A 20594-nucleotide genomic window follows, 5' to 3' on the forward strand; every position below is an offset into this window, starting at 1 on the left:
TGAGGACAAAATTTTTTAATTAAAAATATAACTAGCCTTCGACATTTGTTTGAACTACATTGTACCTCGTAATACCATCAGCTGTCACCGCCGGAAGTTGTGATATTTACTCATAAGTTGTTTTCAGAAATAAGACGTCAAATCACCATTGTACCTTCAAGTGACATCGGGAAGAAAAAAGAATGTTTTTCAAGATGAATATAGCGCTAGTGTTCATATTCATGATTTTTGGCAGCGTTTCAGCGTCTGGAAACGGTACGGCAGATACTCCAACCACCTTTAAACCAACCACCCCCAAGGCAGTACCAACCAGCCAGCCTACCCCAGTGTCAACCCCTTCACTCCAAGAAGGTAAAAAGTGTAACACTATAAATAGATGTACACTTGTTAAATCACCTTTCAATCACAGTAGTGAATTGACTAATCGGTTGAATGTTTCTATAGTAAATATATATAACAAGTGAGCACTGAAGCCTGTACTGTACTTAAAACAGGTATACATATAGGCATATAATAGATATGAACAAAAAGTGATAAGTGGTTTATATAACTTAAATCCTGAAAGTAAAACCTTTTGAACATTTGCAAGAGTTTTATTTTCAGTGTGTATGAGCAGAAATTCCAGTTGTGAAACTTGTTTAAAGGATGCTAAGGTATTTATAATTACTGTACAATTAAAGTCCTTTGTTCCTGATAGATTATTAATTAAGACCATTTTAACAAGAGCTTGGACTTTGGGTAGTTGTGTCAAACATTGCTGTGACATAGGCCTGTCTATTTTATTGTTGGCCACTCAGCCATCACTCGATCTTTAAAACCAACATGATTTGTCTGCTTTTTGAGCTAAGACTACGCAATCAATGTGTATATTTTGCATGAGTCCAGTGTCATTTTTAACTTGTTTTGATGTAAGAAATAGATAGATACATCCTACAGAAGTCCACGGTCTTGTTTAAATGGTTCTTTTAGATGTCAGTCGGTCTTTGTATGTTTGAATTTTTTTTTTTGGCATGTACTTTGACATGAAGGTTTGATTTGATTACCACACTATATTTTTAGTGTCTTTGGTGCAAAACCAACAGTAAATGTGTTCCTTATCCAACGGGAGATGTCCTGCCTAAATCATCCTTATGTTCTCTCTCTGAGGCTCGCTGGGGAGTATGTTGGGGTAAGACTATGACCTGTCTCTCCTCTCTCTCTCTTTCTTTCTCTTCTCTGTCTCTCTGTATCTCTCTCTCTCTGTGCTTACTTTGGAATGTGTTTGGATAAAATTAGCTTCCGGTCTGAAGCTTCTGATATGAACAAATTTGGATGGACGACTTGGGAATTACAGTGTCTCCCGAGGTTAAATATATAATATATAATAATATATAACCTGAATTGTAAGACAATTCTTTTTAATGAACCGATAGTGACCAGGATACTAATTTCTTTCTTTTTTCAGTGAACTTTGAGGCGCTGATCATTGCTATGGGGGTGATTGGAGGAATCATCCTGCTGGCTGTGCTTGTGTGTATCTGTTGTTGCTGCTGCTGCAAGAAAGACAACAAAAACAAGTAAGTCACGGTAGACAACAAAACAAATAAGTTACGTAGATGACAATAACATTCCCCTCTATTTATTGATGAAGTCAAATTGCAAGCAAAACTTTGATGGTTTTATTTGATATCCCCCATGGATAAGTTGTTGCAAAGGGGGATATAGCATCGCTTATTTGGTATCCTCAATTATATGATGCATTTTCCACAATAATGTTTCAGGTTGTGAGTGGATGCTCCACTTTTCGGTGCCCTTGATATAATTTAAAATCAAACTTTCAGTATATAAACAACAAATAAAAGCATGTCAACAAAAGTTTAAAAAGCTTACATTTTTTCATAGGTATGCCAAAGAAGATGAAAAGTGGGAGAGAAAGAAGAAAGACAGACAAGAAAAATCAGCAGAAAAGTAAGTATTTATATTATATTAATAGAATATTTTAAGTTCAATCTCCCTCTAATAAGTATTATTTGATCGTTTTATTATGGGTATCATTTCAGTCAAATTTTGCACCTGAAAATAAGTACAGTTAGGTCAACATAAAAACACATTTTTTTTCCCATAATTTTATCCATTTACAATTTCATATAATACTAAATGGATTTGTTGATGCATGTTTTTTTTTGTCATTTTCAGGCGAGCAGAGCGGAAAGCTAAAACTGATGAGATTCGCCGTAAATATGGTAAGCTAAATAATTGAAGGCTATGTTAATATGATTGTCAAGGACAAAGGATTGATGAGAAGTCTAGGTTTTAATTCACACTAAGTCTTTTTAAAAAATTGTGAATAGTGTAGATAGGAAAGGGACATTAAAAAAAGTCGTTGTTATACATGTTATAGTAAACAAGTACAGAATATCTGATATATTGATGAAATAATTTAATACTGCTTTGAAAACTGATTTTGTAACCATGACAACCATTTTGAAAATTTATTTTAGACAAAATAAAAAAAAAAGAGGTTAGGAGAGTTTGTAATGTAGGCTTACAAATGAAAATGATTTTAAAGGGATCTGAAGTAGAATTAGTAAATTTCATGAAAACTGAACCTCCACATGATCTCAAATTTTATTCATTAAATCACCAATCCTGTTGGCATATGACAGCCTGACCTTGCTACACAATGTACAAAAAAAGTTTAATTCCTAAAATAAATGAATCAGATGATGAATTCCATCAAATAAATAAACTACAATAAAATGATGAAAAACTGAGTTACTAGTATATGTTTCTTGTTTTAATATATGATTTTTGCCACTGCTTTTACTTCACCCCAGGAATTTCATTCAAAGGTAAAATGCAATGCAGGGAAAGTTGTTGTATTATACCATTCGTTTTAATGCATTTCTTTTGCCAAGAAATTGGATTTATCGTACATTATATGTACTTCATTTCGGGTATTCTTAGTGGTGGTATGGGTTTGTTTTTAATTTCTTTTTCACACAAATCAAGACTGTTCAATACACAATAAGACAATTTCACAGATGAAGGTGGTTTTTTTTTCATTAAAATTTATTTATTTTGGCATGTACTGTAATACTTTTTATCCCATTTTTTTTTCTCTGATTCAACTATCCCTCTCATTTACCTTGCAAGGTGAAGAAGATAAATGCCATATGATACTTGTAAAATACATTTTAAGCTTAGATTGATTTTTTTTAAGCAATTATATTTCTTCCAGTCCTTTCATAGCTAGTTTTAATTTTGAAAGAAATGGTTATTATTTTTTGTTTATTGAATGTTGTCTGTCAAACGGCTCTATTACGGTATTTGTAAAAAACTGTTTTCACGATTAGATGAGAATTCTTCTTGCTTCTTGTTTACATGTACATAATTATATCAATGTATAATAATTTATAGGTATTTAAGGTTGTAAAAGCTCTGTTTTTATATAAATAATTATGAAAAAATAAGAAAGGAAGAAGAGTCGATGTGTCCTGAATCAAGGACAACATTTAATTTTAGCTTTGTTGTACTACCAGTATGTATCATATAGTGTCTATGAACTTCGGGAAACCTAAAGTTGTTATTGGGAAAATTATTTTATTTCCATTGATTTGATCAACTTTAAATTTGAATTTCTTCAGACAGAATTTTAATTAGTTACATTAATTGGTGTTAGTACAAAAAGGTTGTAAATACAAATTTTTAAATATTCAATATAAACAGTAAAACTCGTTCAGTACGTGCATGGATGTAGAGAATTTTAGGATATAGCAAAATTTTGTGGAGCCCCCAGCAAAATTCTCAACAAATCCTTGTGAAATTTTACAGTTATACATGTAACAAACTTTGTTACAAAGAATTTACAGATATAGCAAACTAATTGTAAGTCCTGTAAAAGTGGAAAATAGCAAATTTTACATCCTTTTTTCAACGAAAGGACAGAAATGTTTAATAGATTATATTTTCATGTATATGTATCAATTAAGAGGTTCAAATTTTTAAAAAATAGTTTTTAAAAAATGCATTTATATATTGCCTAAATAAACAACAAATGGTGTTCATGACATAAGAAACATGTGCAAAAAGAATTTGCTATATACTTCTTACTAGTAATACGATTTTGTTATTAATATATGGTTAAAAGGAATAATTCCTTTTAACCATATATAACAAAATCGTATTACTAGTAATAAGTATATAGCAAATTCTTTTTGCACATGTTTCAAATGTCATGAACACCATTTGTTGTTTATTAATGGATATAGCAAAGAAAATCAAATGGTTCCTAGGAATTTGTCATAACTGAGTTTTTCTGTACCTTGAAAGGTCAATGTATTTACATAAGTATTATTACTCTCTATTTATAGGGCTGATGAAAGATGACAATTATCAGAGATTTGATAATGAGGAAGCCTAAGTAAAATGGGACACAAGCTGAAAGCCAGGAGAACTCCACAACATTAAATCGAAGAACAATTGGTGTTGAGTAATATGTTCCAAATGAAGGAAATACATTGCAAGAATTTCTATGAAGAAAAAGAGTTCAATATAACTCTGAATTTCTCTTGTGTGGTTTATGATTTTTTCATGTGTTTTTGGTTTTGATTTGAAAAAAAAATCCATTTAAAAATTAAAATAACATAGATGTTTTTGTAAGTTTCTGAAAAATGAAATTATTATTAAGTTATCACCTTTACAGGGTGTTTATAAAGTTCATTCCATGATCAAAATCAGTGGAAATTGAATCAACCCTTGCTTATTGATAAGTTTGAGATTTCTTTGTTAATTTGTTAATTCTTTTTTTGAAGGGGGGGGGGGGTGTTCTTGAAAAATTTATTGTTGTAGAGTTTTTGTTCATTTTTGATGTTGAAATGTAGATGTTGATCTTCACCCTGTACATTTATTAGCGAGTAACATTTTACACCTTAAACATCATTTGCCTTACATACCTGGTCAACATTTATGTACGGTCCATCAATTTACCGGTATATCCATTTGTATCCATGAAATAATTATTTTTTCTTCCTCCGATGGTGCTTTTCTGATATGAAATTGATGTAACAAGATTTATTTTGCACATGGGTATATTTTTTGAAAAACAGATATTATTTAATATACATGCTTATGAATAAATTTAATTTAGACAGATGTGAAATACAATGCTCACAGGTGGATAGTGAATAGTTGGTTTAGTTTTGTAGCATGTCGGTATCATTTATTTAAACCTTTAAATTGTATCAGATTCTGTATATATTTTTTGAATATGTACGTGTACCTATATTTTTGTGGTTGTCTATTTATCTTTCTCCTCAGTTTTCAGGGCCATGTTTTACAAAAGAGCTTACGACTTACGACCAGATACCTCTGGGTTGATTATATTCATAACTTCGTTATAATTATAAAACGGCCATGTAAATTCATAAATAGTTTAGATATTTTCAAAGTTTTTTGTTAAGTTTCAGAATGACAACATTTTAATTTTAACGTGGGTTACTTAAAAATGCATCAATCAATTTCCAGCTATAGATGTTTTGTTCCAAGATACAGACTTTCACCCAGTGTATATAATTCTGAATCATGAGTGTAGGAGTCACACTCTTCCTTAATATGCCCACATTCCACATTGATTGTGCTTTTGTAACAACTTCTTTTTTTCAATTTAATTAAAACAAACTGGTCTTAATATTATTTACTTGTGTTGATGTGATATTTAAAGAGGATCGGTTGATTTGTAAAATGAAATTTTCTTGATAATATTTTTTCATAACTGAGAAATGTTTTGACCTGTACACATAACAGATTTTTTTTTTCTCTTGACCAAAATATCAACCAAGAAAAATCCAGTGAAAGGCATGAGGATTATCTAAATTTATCTTCTAATATTAGTTTCATATTTTTATGAATGTAAATTTGTGAATAGCCAGATGTTGCAGAGAGAGAGAGAGAGAGAGAGAGAGAGAGAGAGAGAGAGAGAGAGAGAGAGAGAGATTGTGGGAATTTTACACTTGTATGATTTATTCAATTATCAGTAAACTTTTGAACTTTTTTGGAGAAAAAATTTCCTTGTGTCTTAGATTTTTAATGTCTCAAGTTGTCTTTTCTATGTAATTCTATCTGGTACTTTATGAAAATTGAAAGTAAAATTTAAAAGGGATACATATCTTTATCATAATTTAAATATTTTACAATGTAACAAAAGTGATGACATTTTTTTTTCTTTTTAATAATTTATGATATTATCTCAATAAGAAATAAAATTTAATGGTCACCTTTAAAGTACATGTACCGGTATTTCAAATTGTGAATATTTTTCCTCAAAGTACATTTTTCTAAATGTTGGTGACTTATTTTGAAATTTTACTTGATTGCAAGTTATGATCACAATAAACATTTTCATCATTTTAGTTCTGAGTTTTGTTAGTGGTTTTTTTAACAAGGATTTGGGCGTCAGGAATAGTGCAAAAACAGTACAATGCAGATTCTTTAAATATGGTTTGCGTATGAAAAAAAAAATTAAGACAAAAAGGAGAATTAGGAGCAGTTTCTTAATATGTGCCCTAAAATTCATAAGTTGTTTAAATCTCATGAAAATACATATACACAATCAGGAATCTGTGGTCAAAAGTGCCAGGTTTTGCACTCTAAAGCTTTTATGTGATGTGGTATGATAGGTTATATATTGATGTGAATTTCATTGTGGGCGATGGCTGCAGAGAAAAATACAGGAAAAGGCACTTTTTATGAAGATTCAATTCTCCTTGTTAAAGTGTAAAGGAAACTAATTAATTTAATCCTAATGTCTGGGTATCAAATAAAATTAATATGCTTCTTTTCATTTTTTTTTTTTTGTATATTTCTATAAAAATCGACAATCAAAAAAAGGAGCTCTGATAGATCTCTGAATTTAAGAATATTTTAATAAAAAGACATTGTTTTTAAAAAAAAATAAATATACTATGATAATGAATAAAGCACAGTGTCAACTGCCCGTTTCGGAGAAAAAAATCCGGAAAAATATGTTCCGGTCGTGAATGTTTTACTAATTATAAACAGCATGGCGGTACGTACAGCGAATGCTTCCTTTGAAAAAGCGAAATGTTTAATTATAACTCTTAGCAGCTTTTAATTCATGTTAAATACAATAGATTTATTATGTATATAGCCATTAGAATTAGAGATAAGTTTTATTTTGCCTTGTATGTTGTATAAATATCGTGTACCGAATCGCTGATTTTTTTGTTGTTAGTTAGAATTTCCTCAATTATCCAATATAATGGGGTAAAGTCCAGAGTTATTTCTGACAACATTTTCATATATCGAGAATTATTTTTTCAGCAAAACAACGGACCTCCGGGACCGCCAAATCCTATGATGAGGCCTCCACCTTACGGGGTAAATGTTTATTTACACTTTAAACAAATGTAAATGCAATCAGACAGGGAATTATTATCATTATTTGAATAATCGTGTTGTTAATATCATTGAATGTTGAGAAATAAACCATGTAAGAAATGCAAATTGGAATTATCAACCATGTGACCAAAGAAGGTTACTGATGGCCCCAGATTAATTAAAACATTGACTGTTTTTTGCTTATTTCAAACACTGGAAATACATTTGCTTTGTTTTAAATGTTTTGTTATCCCCAACTTAATTTGATGAATGACCAAGTGCTATCTGCTCCATTTATTTATTCATCTACTAGTCAGTTTATTCCTATAGTCATTTTCTACATTAAACATGTACTTGTGTGATCACTGATGGTCAGACCACTTCAAATACTGGCACCAGGTAGCTCAGCTCAGTGGGTAAAGCATCTGACTAGAGATTCAAAGGCTTTTGGTTCGCACATGTACATGTGTTGATGTTCTAACTTGTTGATCAATTTTAGATGCCTCCCGGAGCGAACTTCATGCCCCCACCCATGGGAGCTCCAGACATGCCAGCTCCTCCTATGATGGGAGGGCCCCCTGGTATGTATATGTTGTGAAAGAACATTTTCTTTTAAGCAATAACAGACACCTTCCATCCATGTAAATTTTTGTGGTACATGTTTAAAAATAATTGATAAAAGCATGAAAATGGGAACTTTAAATAAATTATTGAAGAAAAAGAGAAAAAAGGCACAGATATATCTGGTGTACTTTAAAGCAAAGAAACAATTTTTCTGATGAGCAATTCTTATACATTCATATTTTTTAAAAGAAGTGTGTTTGATACATTTATTAGGTTTCCAGCCTCCAGCAGGAAATATTCCACCCCCTCACTACCCTCCCCCTGGGGGTATGCCACCTATGGGGATGCCTCCAGCCTTTCCCACCCCAGGAGGCAGTAAGTAAAATGATAGGCACTGACAACTTGATGATGTTGCTTTCAGCTTTTTATTTGAATGTGTGCTCATTGTTAGCATTGTCTGCTTGTTATTGACACTGTCAGCTTGTTAAATTAATGACACTGTCAGCTTGTTAAATTATTGACACTGTCAGCTTGTTAAATTATTGACACTGTCAGATTGTTAAATTATTGACACTGTCAGATTGTTGTCGACACTATCAGATTATTGATTGTTGACATTGTCAGCTTGTTGTTGACACTATAAGCTTATTAGTATCACTGTCAGCATGTTGTTGACACTGTCAGTTTGCTGTTGACAAATCAGTCAGCATTTTGTTGCATCTGTCAGTTGTGGCATTATCAGCTTGTTATCGACATTTTCAGGTTGTTGTTGACACAGTCAGCTTAATTTTGACATTCAGCTTATTGTGTGACTGTCAGCTTGTGTTGACACCATCAGCATGTTATTGACATTTTCATCATTGTCAGCTGTTATGACATTATGTTGTGGATGTCTTGTTGTAGGTAACCCACAGGTCCAGTCTGTTTCTCAGTCCAACTCTGCCTCAAATTCACCGCTAGGAGACAAACAGGATAAGGTGAGTTCTTTCGGACTTACAACTCGCATAAATCACAATAACATTTGTAAACAGACCTGTAAAGAAAACAACATAGTAATATTAAGAGATGTTAATGTTAACTTTCTTGAATTTTTCTAGAGTGAATTGCTTTTCATCTGAATAAGACTCTAAAAAGGATTTGACATAAAAGTGTGATAAGCACCATTAATTTATGCTTGTATTTAATTAAGAACTGAAAGTTTATGAGCCCACCATGGAGAAAGCATTAATATTTGCAAATTGTGTCTTGCACTCTGGTACATATATGAGTACAGTTTTTCAATAATAATTATACTGTACTGTATCCATGGTTACAGAAGGTATGGACGGAACACAAGGCCCCTGATGGTCGCACGTACTACTACAATCACATCAGCAAGCAGTCCAGCTGGGAAAAACCAGACGACCTGAAATCCAAGGCAGAGGTCAGAGTTCAATTCCTGTTTGTCTGAGTTGTATTTGAAGAAAAGGTCAATGTTAAATGTCCATTGTTTGTTTTGTTAGAATCCTGACCTTGGCAGTATAAAATGGTGACATTTGTAGATCTAAAAACCAGGAGTGAGTTGTAGACAAGACCAATTCAATCAGGGTTGTGTAAAGAGGGCTAGATGGCTGTGACCATTTCTAGACAATTTTTTGAAAGGAGAGCTCCAGCCTCTAAGTACTGGTTTTATAGAAAGCGGTGATTTTGTTTGACCTTGACACGCTTTATTTTACAGCTGATGCTGTCTAACTGCCCTTGGAAGGAGTACAAGTCAGACTCGGGCAAGATCTACTTCCACAACTCACAGACCAAGGAATCCCGCTGGACCAAGCCCAAGGAACTGGAAGAGTTAGAGGGTAAGCTTGATCTCACCAAAATAAAGTGGTGGCCTTTCCTTAGAAGTCAACTGTCTGCTGTTAATCAAGTTCATTTTTATCTTTTTTTCTAAAACATAAATTTATGTGAATTTTTTAAAAGAATAATAGAAATAACTAGGCACTTTGTTTGAAATCATTAAACTATTGATATTGTTGTAGAAATGGTGGCCAAGAAGACACAAGAAGGGTAAGTTTGATCCTATAACATTTTGAAAAGTCACATGATATTTCACTGTACAAACTCTGATAAGCTTGTTTTTATTTTCCTGATTCTTTTAATTAAAATTGTACATAATTCTTGCAGTTCAAAACTTATCAAATTGCTATTCTCTGTGTAACTATAAACTTGTGAATTTCAGCCATTATAATACATTGATTTATAAATGTAAATTTTTTTGTCACTGCCTGTTTTAGTGCATTAAGCAGCACAGATCCCGGTCCAGTGATTGCAGCACCCCCTACCACAGTAGCACCGCCCCCTGCAGGCAGCATCACGTTACCGCAGCAACCAGCCAAACCATCGTCCGCCATTCAGGCTGCCATGCAGGCAACACTGGCCTCAATCAAGTTACCACCCCCCACTCCTACAGCCAAGATGGAGAAAGAGATGAAAGAAATCAGGTAAGATAAGAAGATCAGACAGGTTTGGTTCTAATTCTGTTAATCCATACTTATTAAAAAAAAGACCCACCCCTACCCCCTCATGAATTCCTTGCCTATGCTATTCCTCAATCCACCTTCTACTATGACAAAGATTAAGGAAAATGTTGTTATTATAAACATTCATGTGCATTACTATGAGAATTTGTATCATGGAATTGAAGTCTTTTTGTATTGTCATGCAATTTTACAATGACAAAATATTAATGTAATCATCCAATCTCAAACTCTAATGATCATACATATCAGATTGATATCTCATTTATTTCTAGACCTTCTTCATTTTATTTGTTAACTACATGTATATATTTTGCAGTGATGAAGAAGAAGAAAAGCCGAAAAAAGAGGTTGTCCCACTTGTGTTCAAAAATAAAAAAGAGGCGATGGACGCCTTCAAAAGTCTGCTGAAGGAGAAGGTATGTTTATTATTATCATTAAAAAAATTCATATTTGGGCATCTTTTAGTGTTTTGATTTTGCTTAACTTTATCATAGTTCACTGCTAAAAAATCATACCTAAGATTTTAAGGTAAATCTTATTGGTAATTTGCACCGTTAAAGACCAATTTCATAACCGTACGGTTACCGAAAAGTAGGCGGGGCTAAATTAAAATAGGTGTTATTTACCTGAAGTGACCAGGGTCTGTCAAGGTGCTAATAGCTATACACAATGTCATACTCAGAGTGTAAAAAATATTTAAACTATGTAAATTGTGAATAAATTTTATCATCATTTTAAATCTCAATAACAATTTTATTATAAATTCCAGAACGTTTTAAAACATTGTGTTTGAATTAAATTAACTTTCCCGTTGTTCAGGGTGTGTCCTCCACAGCGAGCTGGGAGCAAGCGCTTAAGCTGATAGTGAACGACCCTCGATACGGGGCGCTCAAACAGCTCAATGAGCGGAAGCAAGCTTTTAATGAGTACAAAACTAAAAGAGCCAAGGAGGAAAAGGTAGGAGCTTAGTTTTGTGTGAATAAAATCTTTTCAAAGTTTCAATTTTGGCATTCAAAACTGCTAACAAATCTCTCTGCATTATGTTTAAAATGGACATTTCATGTTTCACTTTATGTACTGCACATTAACTACATCGCACCTTGCATTAAAGCTGAACACCGCTCGTAAATAGGCACTGTCCGCCATATTTCTCTTTAATCACTGCTGTCCCTACAACCCTTATATAAGGGACAGACCTCTAAACAGTTCAAAGTACTTCGCTGTAGAGGTCTCACCAGTGTGGACGTACATTTTGTCTCGCCGTGTTACTCGGTTGCGATGAAGTTATCAAATTTTACGCACCTTTTTGAAGCCAGGAGAATACTAACATCAAATAAATTGGTCAATGCATTATTTACGAACAGAAAATGAACATAAGATAAGAAAAAAATGCATAAAATCTAAAGAGCACAAAAGGAATACTACATGTCGGCCACGAGGTTCAGGTGTGCAATCGGGTGTAACGAAATTGAAGGGTTTATATACCAGGTATCTGTGGGACGGTGCCTATTTACGAGCGGTGTTCAGCTTTAAGATTGAAGACTTGTCATATTTAATCAACAAAATTTCATCGAAAAAAACCTCATTTAATATGGGAATACTGTACAATTACTACTATTAAAATACTATAATACCTTCTGACTTTCTAATCTATTTAAATGGTCCCTTTTTAAAGATTTCTTTATTAATTCTGAATTTTTTTTATTTAGGAGGAACAAAGATTAAGAGCAAAACAAGCAAAAGAAGACTTGGAGCATTTCTTGTTGCATGCAGACAAAATGAATTCAAGTGTCAAGTATTGGTAAGTGGTTAAATTAGTAATCCTCTCTCTCTCTCTCTCTCTCTCTCTCTCTCTCAGATAAAAAGTTGTAGTTATAAGATTTGTGAAAATGAAAGTAGAAAAAAGGGTTTGCATTGATTTGTATGCCAGTTAATATAGCCATGCAGATACTTTTATGTATGTGACTGTGTTTATGAATGTACAAGATGGAGATTTGTATTGTATCATGTCGTTTCTAGGAAAGCTGACGACCTGTTTGGAGACCAGGATGTGTGGCGACGAGTTGACGATCGGGATCGGCGGGAAATCTTTGACGACGTTGTGCACATGCTGGCCAAGAAAGAAAAAGTGAGGAAATTCTTTCAGTGACGGCCTTTGAGTTGTAGTTAAAGTTAGGCTTTGGGAAAGAAACGAATGAGCTTGCCTCATATGAGAAATAGCTAGCCATTAAAAGTTTTATATCTTTGATTTTGTTCCAGTACAATTTACTTTATTTAAGTTAGTGACTACTGTATACAGGGAAATATTTGTCCATGTTTTATTTTCGCCCTTGTTTGTCAGCGGGGGAATTTAAGACTGGGTGAATTTCAGGGTTTTAAATTACTTCTTTTTAAACATACTGTGTCTGGGCAAATTAAAGACAGGGCGAAACTTTTTGAAAACATAGAGGGGCGAAAATAACCCTGTATACGGTATTATTGAACTGGCCATGCCTTTACCAAAATTTTCAACTCGCTCAAATTATTAAAAGAAATGCATAAATAAATACTTGGACGTGAGGCTGTGTATTGATTTAAGGAAGGTTGGAGATGTTGGTGCCCTTATTACTGCCTTAAGTTGCTAAAAAATATAGTGTGTATAACTCTTTCTGTTTACCAGGAGGAATCAAAATCTTTGAGAAAGAGGAACACCAAGGTGTTTACGGAGATTCTGGACAGCATGCCGAGTCTGACCCACTGTACTACATGGTCGGAGGCCTCACAGATGCTGCTGGACAACCCTAGGTTTACGGAGGACCCCGATCTACACAGTGAGTAAAAGTTTAAACAGTTATCAATGATAGCGCAAGAAATGAAATAGATATCTCTGAAAGTAGACTAAATAAGGATATCACAGATATTACTGGACAACCCCAGATTTACAGAGGACCCAGATCTACACAGTGAGTAAAAGTTTAAACATGCATCAAAGATAAGACAAGAAATGAAGTAGATATCTCAAAAAGTAGACAAAATTAGGATATCAAAAATATTACTGGACAACCCTAGGTTCACTGAGGACTCGGAGCTACACAGTGGTAAAAAAGACATGTAAAAAAAAAAACCTCAGAATGTGTAAGAGATATTTCAGAAAGTAGAGCATAAGGTATAGGGTGTTACTCGACAGACTGAATTTAATGTTACATTCTACAAATTTTGACAGATATGGACAAAGAGGACGCACTCATATGTTTCGAGGAACACATTCGACTGTTGGAGCAAGAAAACGATGATGAGAAAGAGAGAGAGCGACGGAGAGTGAAACGACAGCAGAGGAAAAACAGGGAGGGATTCCTGGTCAGTTGTCACTTTCTTAATCAATTTTAGTTGATTTAATGTACCTATTACAGATTTTTTTCTGATCCAATGTCATGAGTATTTGGTCTCTTTACATTATTCTTTTTGATACTGTAAGTGGTCAAGACTCTTGTAATGTCATGACATTCTATCAATTTAATAATTTTTTATGACCAATCTGAGTTGTTACTTGTGCTTTCTTTTGAGTTGTCAGGCCTTTCTGTAATGTTTACGGTAGATTCCTAATTAAGCACGAGGAATTAGTAAATGCATATAATTGCGAAAAGCACACCTTGCGGAATTTAAAATCTTGCTTTTATTTTTAGGACATATGTAAAGAATATGAAACTATGCCAGCAATTCGGTGTTTGCGATTTAATTTTTCTTGCGATTTGATGCAAACCAGTTGAATTGCGGAATTAAGTACTCACGTAAAATAAGGAATCTACAGTACTAATAAACAACTGTATATGAGACTATGAGTGTTCCAAAAATTCTCCACAAGGATAAGGATCAGGTTTTTTTTTGGTTGGTGAGCAATGATGTATGATATAATGGTAGTTTACCAATCATTACATGGACTTCATTAGAATCTCTCTACTTTATTGGGCAGGTTCTACTAGATGAGCTTCATGAGCAGGCAAAGCTGAACTCCATGTCGCTGTGGATGGACCTCTACAGAATCATCAGTCAGGATGTCCGCTTCACCAACATGTTGGGACAGCCAGGTAAGAGACTATTGGTCAACTGCAAGGTCAGGGGTCAATGTTATCACAGGGTCAAGTTATTGAAAGAGGTGAGAGGTCAAACTGCTTGATGCAAAGCTTTTTAATACTAGTATTTTGAATTCTACATCTCCTTGTTAAACTTTACAGATTAAATATTTGAAAATGTCAACATGGCTTTTAATATCAAACTTATTAACAAGATTATTATTTGTTTGAAATCTTTTTTCAGGATCCACACCCCTGGACCTCTTTAAGTTTTATGTTGAGGATCTGAAGGCTAGGTTTCATGATGAAAAAAAAATTGTGAAAGAAATTCTGAAGGTAAGAAATAGTAGATGACCAAGGGAATGCATGTACAGTAAAAGACAGTTACAGCGAACACGCTTATAATGAATTGACGCTTACAGCGAAGTGATTTTCATTCCCCTTGACTATATAATAAGTTGTAAACTTGACGAATATAACGAATTTCGGATATAACGAAGCAAAATCACACGTCCCTAGCACTTCGTTATAACTGTGTTTTACTGTATATACAATAGAAACTGCAGCTTTTCTGTTGTATTATGGGGAAAATAATTCTGGCTTTAATTTCCTGTCAATTAATATTGCTTCTTTTGGATTTTATTTGTGCCTCTGTTCTATTCTTGAAAAATTGTAAATAAAATCTTTTCTTGTTTAATCTTTTTTGAAAGACATGAGGAATTGTTAACCAGTCATTTTGAAGTTTGAATTCTCAAATGCTTTAATTCAGAATTAATATCAGAACTGTTTTACAAAAGCTTGTTCTTCTCTATTGTGGTGCCACTTGGGTTTTGACCACTGACATTTTGCTCTGTTCCAGGAGAAGGGATTTATGGTAGAAGTAAGCACAGTGTTTGAGGACTTCGCCTCACAGATTGCTTCAGACAGAAGGGCCTCCGGTCTGGATACAGGGAACATTAAACTCACCTTTAACAGTGTAAGTCAGAAATACAAAACTCACGTACAACAGTGTGAGTCAGAAACATCAAACTCACCTTTATCAGTTAAGTCAGAAAACATCAAACTCACCTTTATCAGTTAAGTCAGAAAACATCAAACTCACCTTTATCAGTTAAGTCAGAAAACATCAAACTCACCTTTATCAGTTAAGTCAGAAAACATCAAACTCACCTTTAACAGTGTAAGTCAGAAAACATCAAACTCACATACAATAGTTGAAATCAGGAAAGACCATTATAATTTCAAAAGTTATTGATAATCTTGAGTAATGTTGGGCATTTTGAAATGCTGAAAGGTTGCATTCATTATGAAATTTGTATATGTTCTATGTACATGAGCATGTATATAATGATTAATTTTCTTGTGGTTTTTATAGCTTATAGAAAAAGCAGAAGCAAGGGAGAAAGAGAGATTGAAAGAGGAGGCTAGGAAGGTAATGTTGTCCTCTTGTTGTAGACACATTTTAATTCTTATGTCTTATTTAATATCTTCATTTCATTGTATGCAATGAGGATTCTTTTAAAAAAAAATTACCATTGAATAATCAAATAAAGAGTTAGAAAGCATTCCAAATTCAGTTTCTTTCAATGTTGTTAAATTGGAAATATAATGCGCTTTAAGTTGAAAACCTGATATATGTTAAACCAACTGTACATTAATTACACTTTGTGACATTATTTTTATCAGCTGCGCAAGTTGGAGAGTCAGTTTAGAACAGCCTTAAAGCAAATCAACCCCCCGATTGAGCCTGACTCTAAGTGGGATGATGTGAGTATTTCATTCCATCACTATAATGTTTACTCGGACATGTACAGTTCATGCATATTACTTTAGTATGCTACTTTGGTAAACTTGAGTCGTGAAACAGTTCATTGCAAATTCTTTTTGTTCTACTTACTACACTTTAACCTTTGCTTTATAGAGTTAACATTTACTAAAATGATTACTTGATGACCTCTAAATCATAAGATTTGGAGGTTATTCAAGAAGTTCAAGGTCTTACTGATTATAACTTTTGTGTACCTATAAGTACTGTGTATTTCTTGTGTCCATCGAAGACCTGTTCAGCAGAGTGCTTGTCAAAATTTCCTCAGCCCTACAATGCAAATTGTAGTTAGCACATGTTAGTGCCCACTCCTTTGATCGGGCCTCAGTAATTTATTTGTGTATGTAAAGGTAATTTTTGTGTATTTTTTGTTCCCAGCTGAAGCATTATCAACGGCATATTACCGGTAGATTTCCTCTGTGTAGGCAAAAATTACCTAACATGTACTGTAAATTCCTAGTTAAACGCAAGGAATTAATATCCGCGTAAAAGCGCGAGAAGCATATCTGACAAATTTTAAAATCTCACTTTAATTTATCGGACATATGTAAACTACATGAAACTTTGATAAAGAGTTGGTGTTCGTGATTTTATGTTTTCGCGATTTAATTGAAAACAACTGAATTGCAGAATTAAGTACTCACATAAAAAATTGTACAGTATATCAGGTTCTCAGCTAAAGGATCATCAGTATAAGATTTCCTCTGTTTAGGTGAAAGAAAAGCTAGAGAAGGACCCAGTGTTTGAGGTGATCACTCTGGAGTCGGAGAGGATCCGACTGTTCAAGGAGTACCAGGCTGTGTTAGAAGATGCCTGCAGTCATCACCACGCCAAGCGGAAGAAGAGGAAGCAGAAACACAAGAGGTCCAGATCACGATCTGTAAGTTTACGATGCAGAGTAGTCAGGGAAAGAATCATGAGACTTCTGTAAAAGCATAATGTGTTGAGAAGTCAGAAGTATTGTAAGCGTATTATAATTGGCGTGTACGACATTTGGTGAAAAATAGTGTTTTGAAGAAGGTGACATGGATTTGAATTAGCGTATTCCTGAATGTGATTATTCTTATACATATATGCATAACATTTAGGGATGTACTTAATTTAGTGGAAGCTGCATTCTGCCAAAAACTTTTAATAGAATACACAGCCAAATGTAATACGTTTACAGTATAGTGTAGTACTGTTTGCTAATTTAAAGTCATTAGAGAGAGGGCTTGATGAGTTATTGAACTTTTGACCAATCCCGTTGAGTTTATACAAACCCAATCCAACAAAAAAAGTTTTTAGGTCTGGACTTTTGTTTCACCCAGGATTCTTAAATATGTTCACGTTTATTGAAATTTTAATGAACCATATTGCTGTTGATAATGTCGCATGAAATTTTCAGGCCTTATGAACAAGTACATCTGACATTGTTGCTTCTGTTTGATTTTTATAGGGGAGTGAATCAGACAATGAAACAGCTTCAGTCAGATCCTCTTCCAAACACAAGTCAAAGAAGAAGAAGAAAACTCGCTCTGAATCTCGCTCACGGTCTCCTAGCAACATACCAGACTCAGATCATGAGGATCGTGAGCGAGAGAAGAAAAAGCGCAGCCATCCAGAGTCAGACCAGGAGGAGAGAGAGAAGAAGAAACACAAGAAGAAATCCAAGAAAAAGAAGCATGTTTCTCATAGCGTAAGTCATTTGTAAATTCCTCTGTAATAATGTACAGTAAAACTCGTTTAGTACGAACACGGATATTGCGAATTCATGGATATAGCGAAGTCATCTTGGATCCCCAGCTATGTAAATTTAATGAATTTCTTTTACGGTTATAACGAATTACGGATATAACGAAGTAATTTCTTAGGTCCCAGTGACTTCGATATAACCGAGTTTTGCTGTATTAAGGGAAAAGCAGTGGGTTTTATATTAATAAGGCTTGTTTTCCATGTGATATAACTCTTTAAGTTAAAAAAATTCATTTATAGTTTGAAAAGTTTGCAGATTGCAAGTTTTGTTTTTACACATTGAATTTCATTGAATTGACCAGATTGTTAAAAATCAAGATCGTGTATAATTCTGTGTAAGGATATACTGTAAGTTCATTGATTGAAGAGAATGCATGGATTATACACAAAATAATGACCCACATCAAATTTTTATTATTCTGTTAAATTAGTTAAATTTTCATTCGTTAGAATATTCTTAAGTGATACTAACTGCATGTTGTTTTTGATTAGGCATCTAGTGCCAGTGAAGATGAAGAGAAGCAGAAAAGTTCCAGCCAAAGTAAACCTAAAAAACGCAAGAAAAACAAGGTCAGTCTTATTGCAATATTTCATAAAGTAGAACTCCTTCGCAGTAGGAAGTAATTTTCATTTGTATAATACCATATCATTGTTAAGAATTTAGATGTTTATTGATAAGACTAATTCTTTATTGAGACTTGTTCAATGATAATTGCTATTTGTATGACTTGGTAATGACTTGGACTTGGGGAGTGATGACTTAAGTTTACATGTAAAGATCATCGGTATGTTTTAAGTCTTGTTCTTTGTAAACTGTTATTATGACTCATGTTCATTGTCATGACTTGTTTATTTACAAGTGTAACTTAAGTTTATTGGTAAGACTTGTTCAGGACTTGGACTTGTTAATTAGTATTTGTTGTGAATTGTTTATTGCCATGACTTGATATTGGTGAAAAATTTTCATTGGTAGGTTGGTGACAATTTCATAGAAGTGACTTGTTCATGATTAAGACTTGTTCATTTGTAAGTTTGTCATTTAAGTTCATTGTCATGACCTTTTCCTTGCTGTTACTTTTTCGTTAGCATTTGTTTTGACTGTTTGTTTTCAAGACCTGTGATGTGGCGTTTTCAATTTACATTGTAATTTAGGACTTGTTCATTGCCAGGACTTTTTCATTTATATATATGTGATTTATTCATTGCCAGGACTTGATCATTTTATGAGTTGTTCTATGTCACGACTTGTTCATAGTCATGACTTAACCATACATGTAGCTCTGACTTGTTCATTGTCATGACTTAATCATAGTTGTGACTTGTTCGTAGTCATGACATGTTCATTGTTGTGGGGTGTTTATTTGTTTGAGTTATGACATGTTCATGATTAAGACTTTGTCATCTGTATGTGTTATGACTTTATCATGACTAAGACTTGTCCATTGATGTGACTTGTTCACTGGTGGAATGTCATGACTTGCTTTGGCTTGTTCATTGGTTTGTTTCATAACGTGTTCATTGCTGTGATTTGTTAATTAGTAGGTGGTCTTGACTGGTCCATTGTTATGACTTGTTCATGACTATGACTTGTTCATTGGTAGGGTGGAGATAATGGCTCCTCAGACAGTGACCTCAGTGAGGGAGAGTTAGAGAGGAGAAGGAACCAACTTCTACAACAGCTCGAGGCAGATCAGTAAAACATACAGGGGTGGATCCAAGAAAAAACAGAGTGGATCAATGAATTTATAGTAAAATGTATAGGAGTGGATCAAAGAAAAAGACATATTGGATCAATGAACTTAAAGAAAAATGTACAGGGGTGGATCAAAGAAAAAGACACAAGTGAATTAGTGGAAAAAAAACAAGATCAATGATCAATGAATTTACAGCAGTAGCTTCCTGTACAGTTGTGATGATGAGTCAATAAAATGAAATGGAAAATATAGGATGTTATTAATAAAGAAAATTTCTGCATTAGATCAACTGAGGACCGAAGTCTGGATCCATTAAATGTACAGAGGAGAAGGTTACACAGATTAAGGAGGGTCTGCCATTATGTTATCACATTCTGTAAGATAACTCAATTTCCTGTCAGGGAAAGGTTGTAGATAATATTGAAAGAAATTGGTTGATAGGAAAAGAATGTCTTTGTAATAGAGTTGCTAATATCCTATCGATATATAGTGCAAGACAATTTTTGTATATAAAATTTCTATTCTTTTAACTAATGAAATTGAGATATCAACTGCGTGCATGTATATGTATTATTTTGATGATCAACAATAAAAATTAAATGTGAATAGTCATCATGCCACACAAATGGTGTCAGGATGAAAATATTTTTTGAAACCTATGATCAGTTTTTAATGTGACTGAAGTTTTGTTTATACATGTACATGTATATGTATCATAAAATATTTCATGGACATTTTGTTCAATATCATTGTCATTATCAAATATCACTAATAATTCATTGCAATCAGATCACACATGCAATGAAATAAAAAATTAAAATACTTGCAAGCT

At 33.5% G+C, this 20594-nt stretch overlaps 2 protein-coding genes across 2 annotated transcripts; both read left to right on the forward strand.

Annotated features, from left to right (window-relative positions):
- The first annotated feature begins 77 nt into the window (after positions 1–77).
- On the forward strand, positions 78–6389 carry LOC128162832 (pituitary tumor-transforming gene 1 protein-interacting protein-like). The gene is made up of 7 exons (XM_052826234.1): positions 78–351; positions 604–653; positions 1060–1168; positions 1445–1556; positions 1882–1947; positions 2176–2222; positions 4353–6389. The coding sequence occupies exons 1-7, from the start codon at positions 183–185 to the stop codon at positions 4400–4402; spliced, it is 603 nt and encodes a 200-aa protein (XP_052682194.1). The 5' UTR covers positions 78–182; the 3' UTR covers positions 4403–6389.
- Positions 6390–7026: 637 nt separating this feature from the next.
- On the forward strand, positions 7027–20586 carry LOC128162713 (pre-mRNA-processing factor 40 homolog B-like). The gene is made up of 24 exons (XM_052825997.1): positions 7027–7045; positions 7321–7377; positions 7877–7958; positions 8215–8316; positions 8845–8918; positions 9257–9364; positions 9659–9779; positions 9960–9987; positions 10215–10421; positions 10777–10876; positions 11280–11417; positions 12170–12261; positions 12480–12588; positions 13120–13270; positions 13663–13796; positions 14410–14524; positions 14754–14845; positions 15369–15485; positions 15885–15941; positions 16196–16276; positions 17047–17214; positions 17773–18012; positions 18561–18638; positions 19670–20586. The coding sequence occupies exons 1-24, from the start codon at positions 7040–7042 to the stop codon at positions 19763–19765; spliced, it is 2553 nt and encodes an 850-aa protein (XP_052681957.1). The 5' UTR covers positions 7027–7039; the 3' UTR covers positions 19766–20586.
- Positions 20587–20594: the final 8 nt, after the last annotated feature.

Source organism: Crassostrea angulata, chromosome 9 (assembly GCF_025612915.1).
Source record: "Crassostrea angulata isolate pt1a10 chromosome 9, ASM2561291v2, whole genome shotgun sequence".
Classification (NCBI taxonomy): Eukaryota; Metazoa; Mollusca; class Bivalvia; order Ostreida; family Ostreidae; genus Magallana; species Magallana angulata.

What these genes read in the sequence shown, in the direction of transcription:
- LOC128162713 (XM_052825997.1), top strand. An exon ending in TAGGAGACAAACAGGATAAG is followed by an intron (nt 8,919 to 9,256) that starts GTGAGTTCTTTC and finishes CCATGGTTACAG; the next exon opens with AAGGTATGGACGGAACACAA. An exon ending in ACCTGAAATCCAAGGCAGAG is followed by an intron (nt 9,365 to 9,658) that starts GTCAGAGTTCAA and finishes TTTATTTTACAG; the next exon opens with CTGATGCTGTCTAACTGCCC.
- LOC128162832 (XM_052826234.1), top strand. Translation starts at nt 183, where the DNA reads ATGTTTTTCAAGATGAATATAGCGCTAGTGTTCATATTCATGATTTTT. An exon ending in CTTGTTTAAAGGATGCTAAG is followed by an intron (nt 654 to 1,059) that starts GTATTTATAATT and finishes CTATATTTTTAG; the next exon opens with TGTCTTTGGTGCAAAACCAA. An exon ending in TCGCTGGGGAGTATGTTGGG is followed by an intron (nt 1,169 to 1,444) that starts GTAAGACTATGA and finishes TTCTTTTTTCAG; the next exon opens with TGAACTTTGAGGCGCTGATC.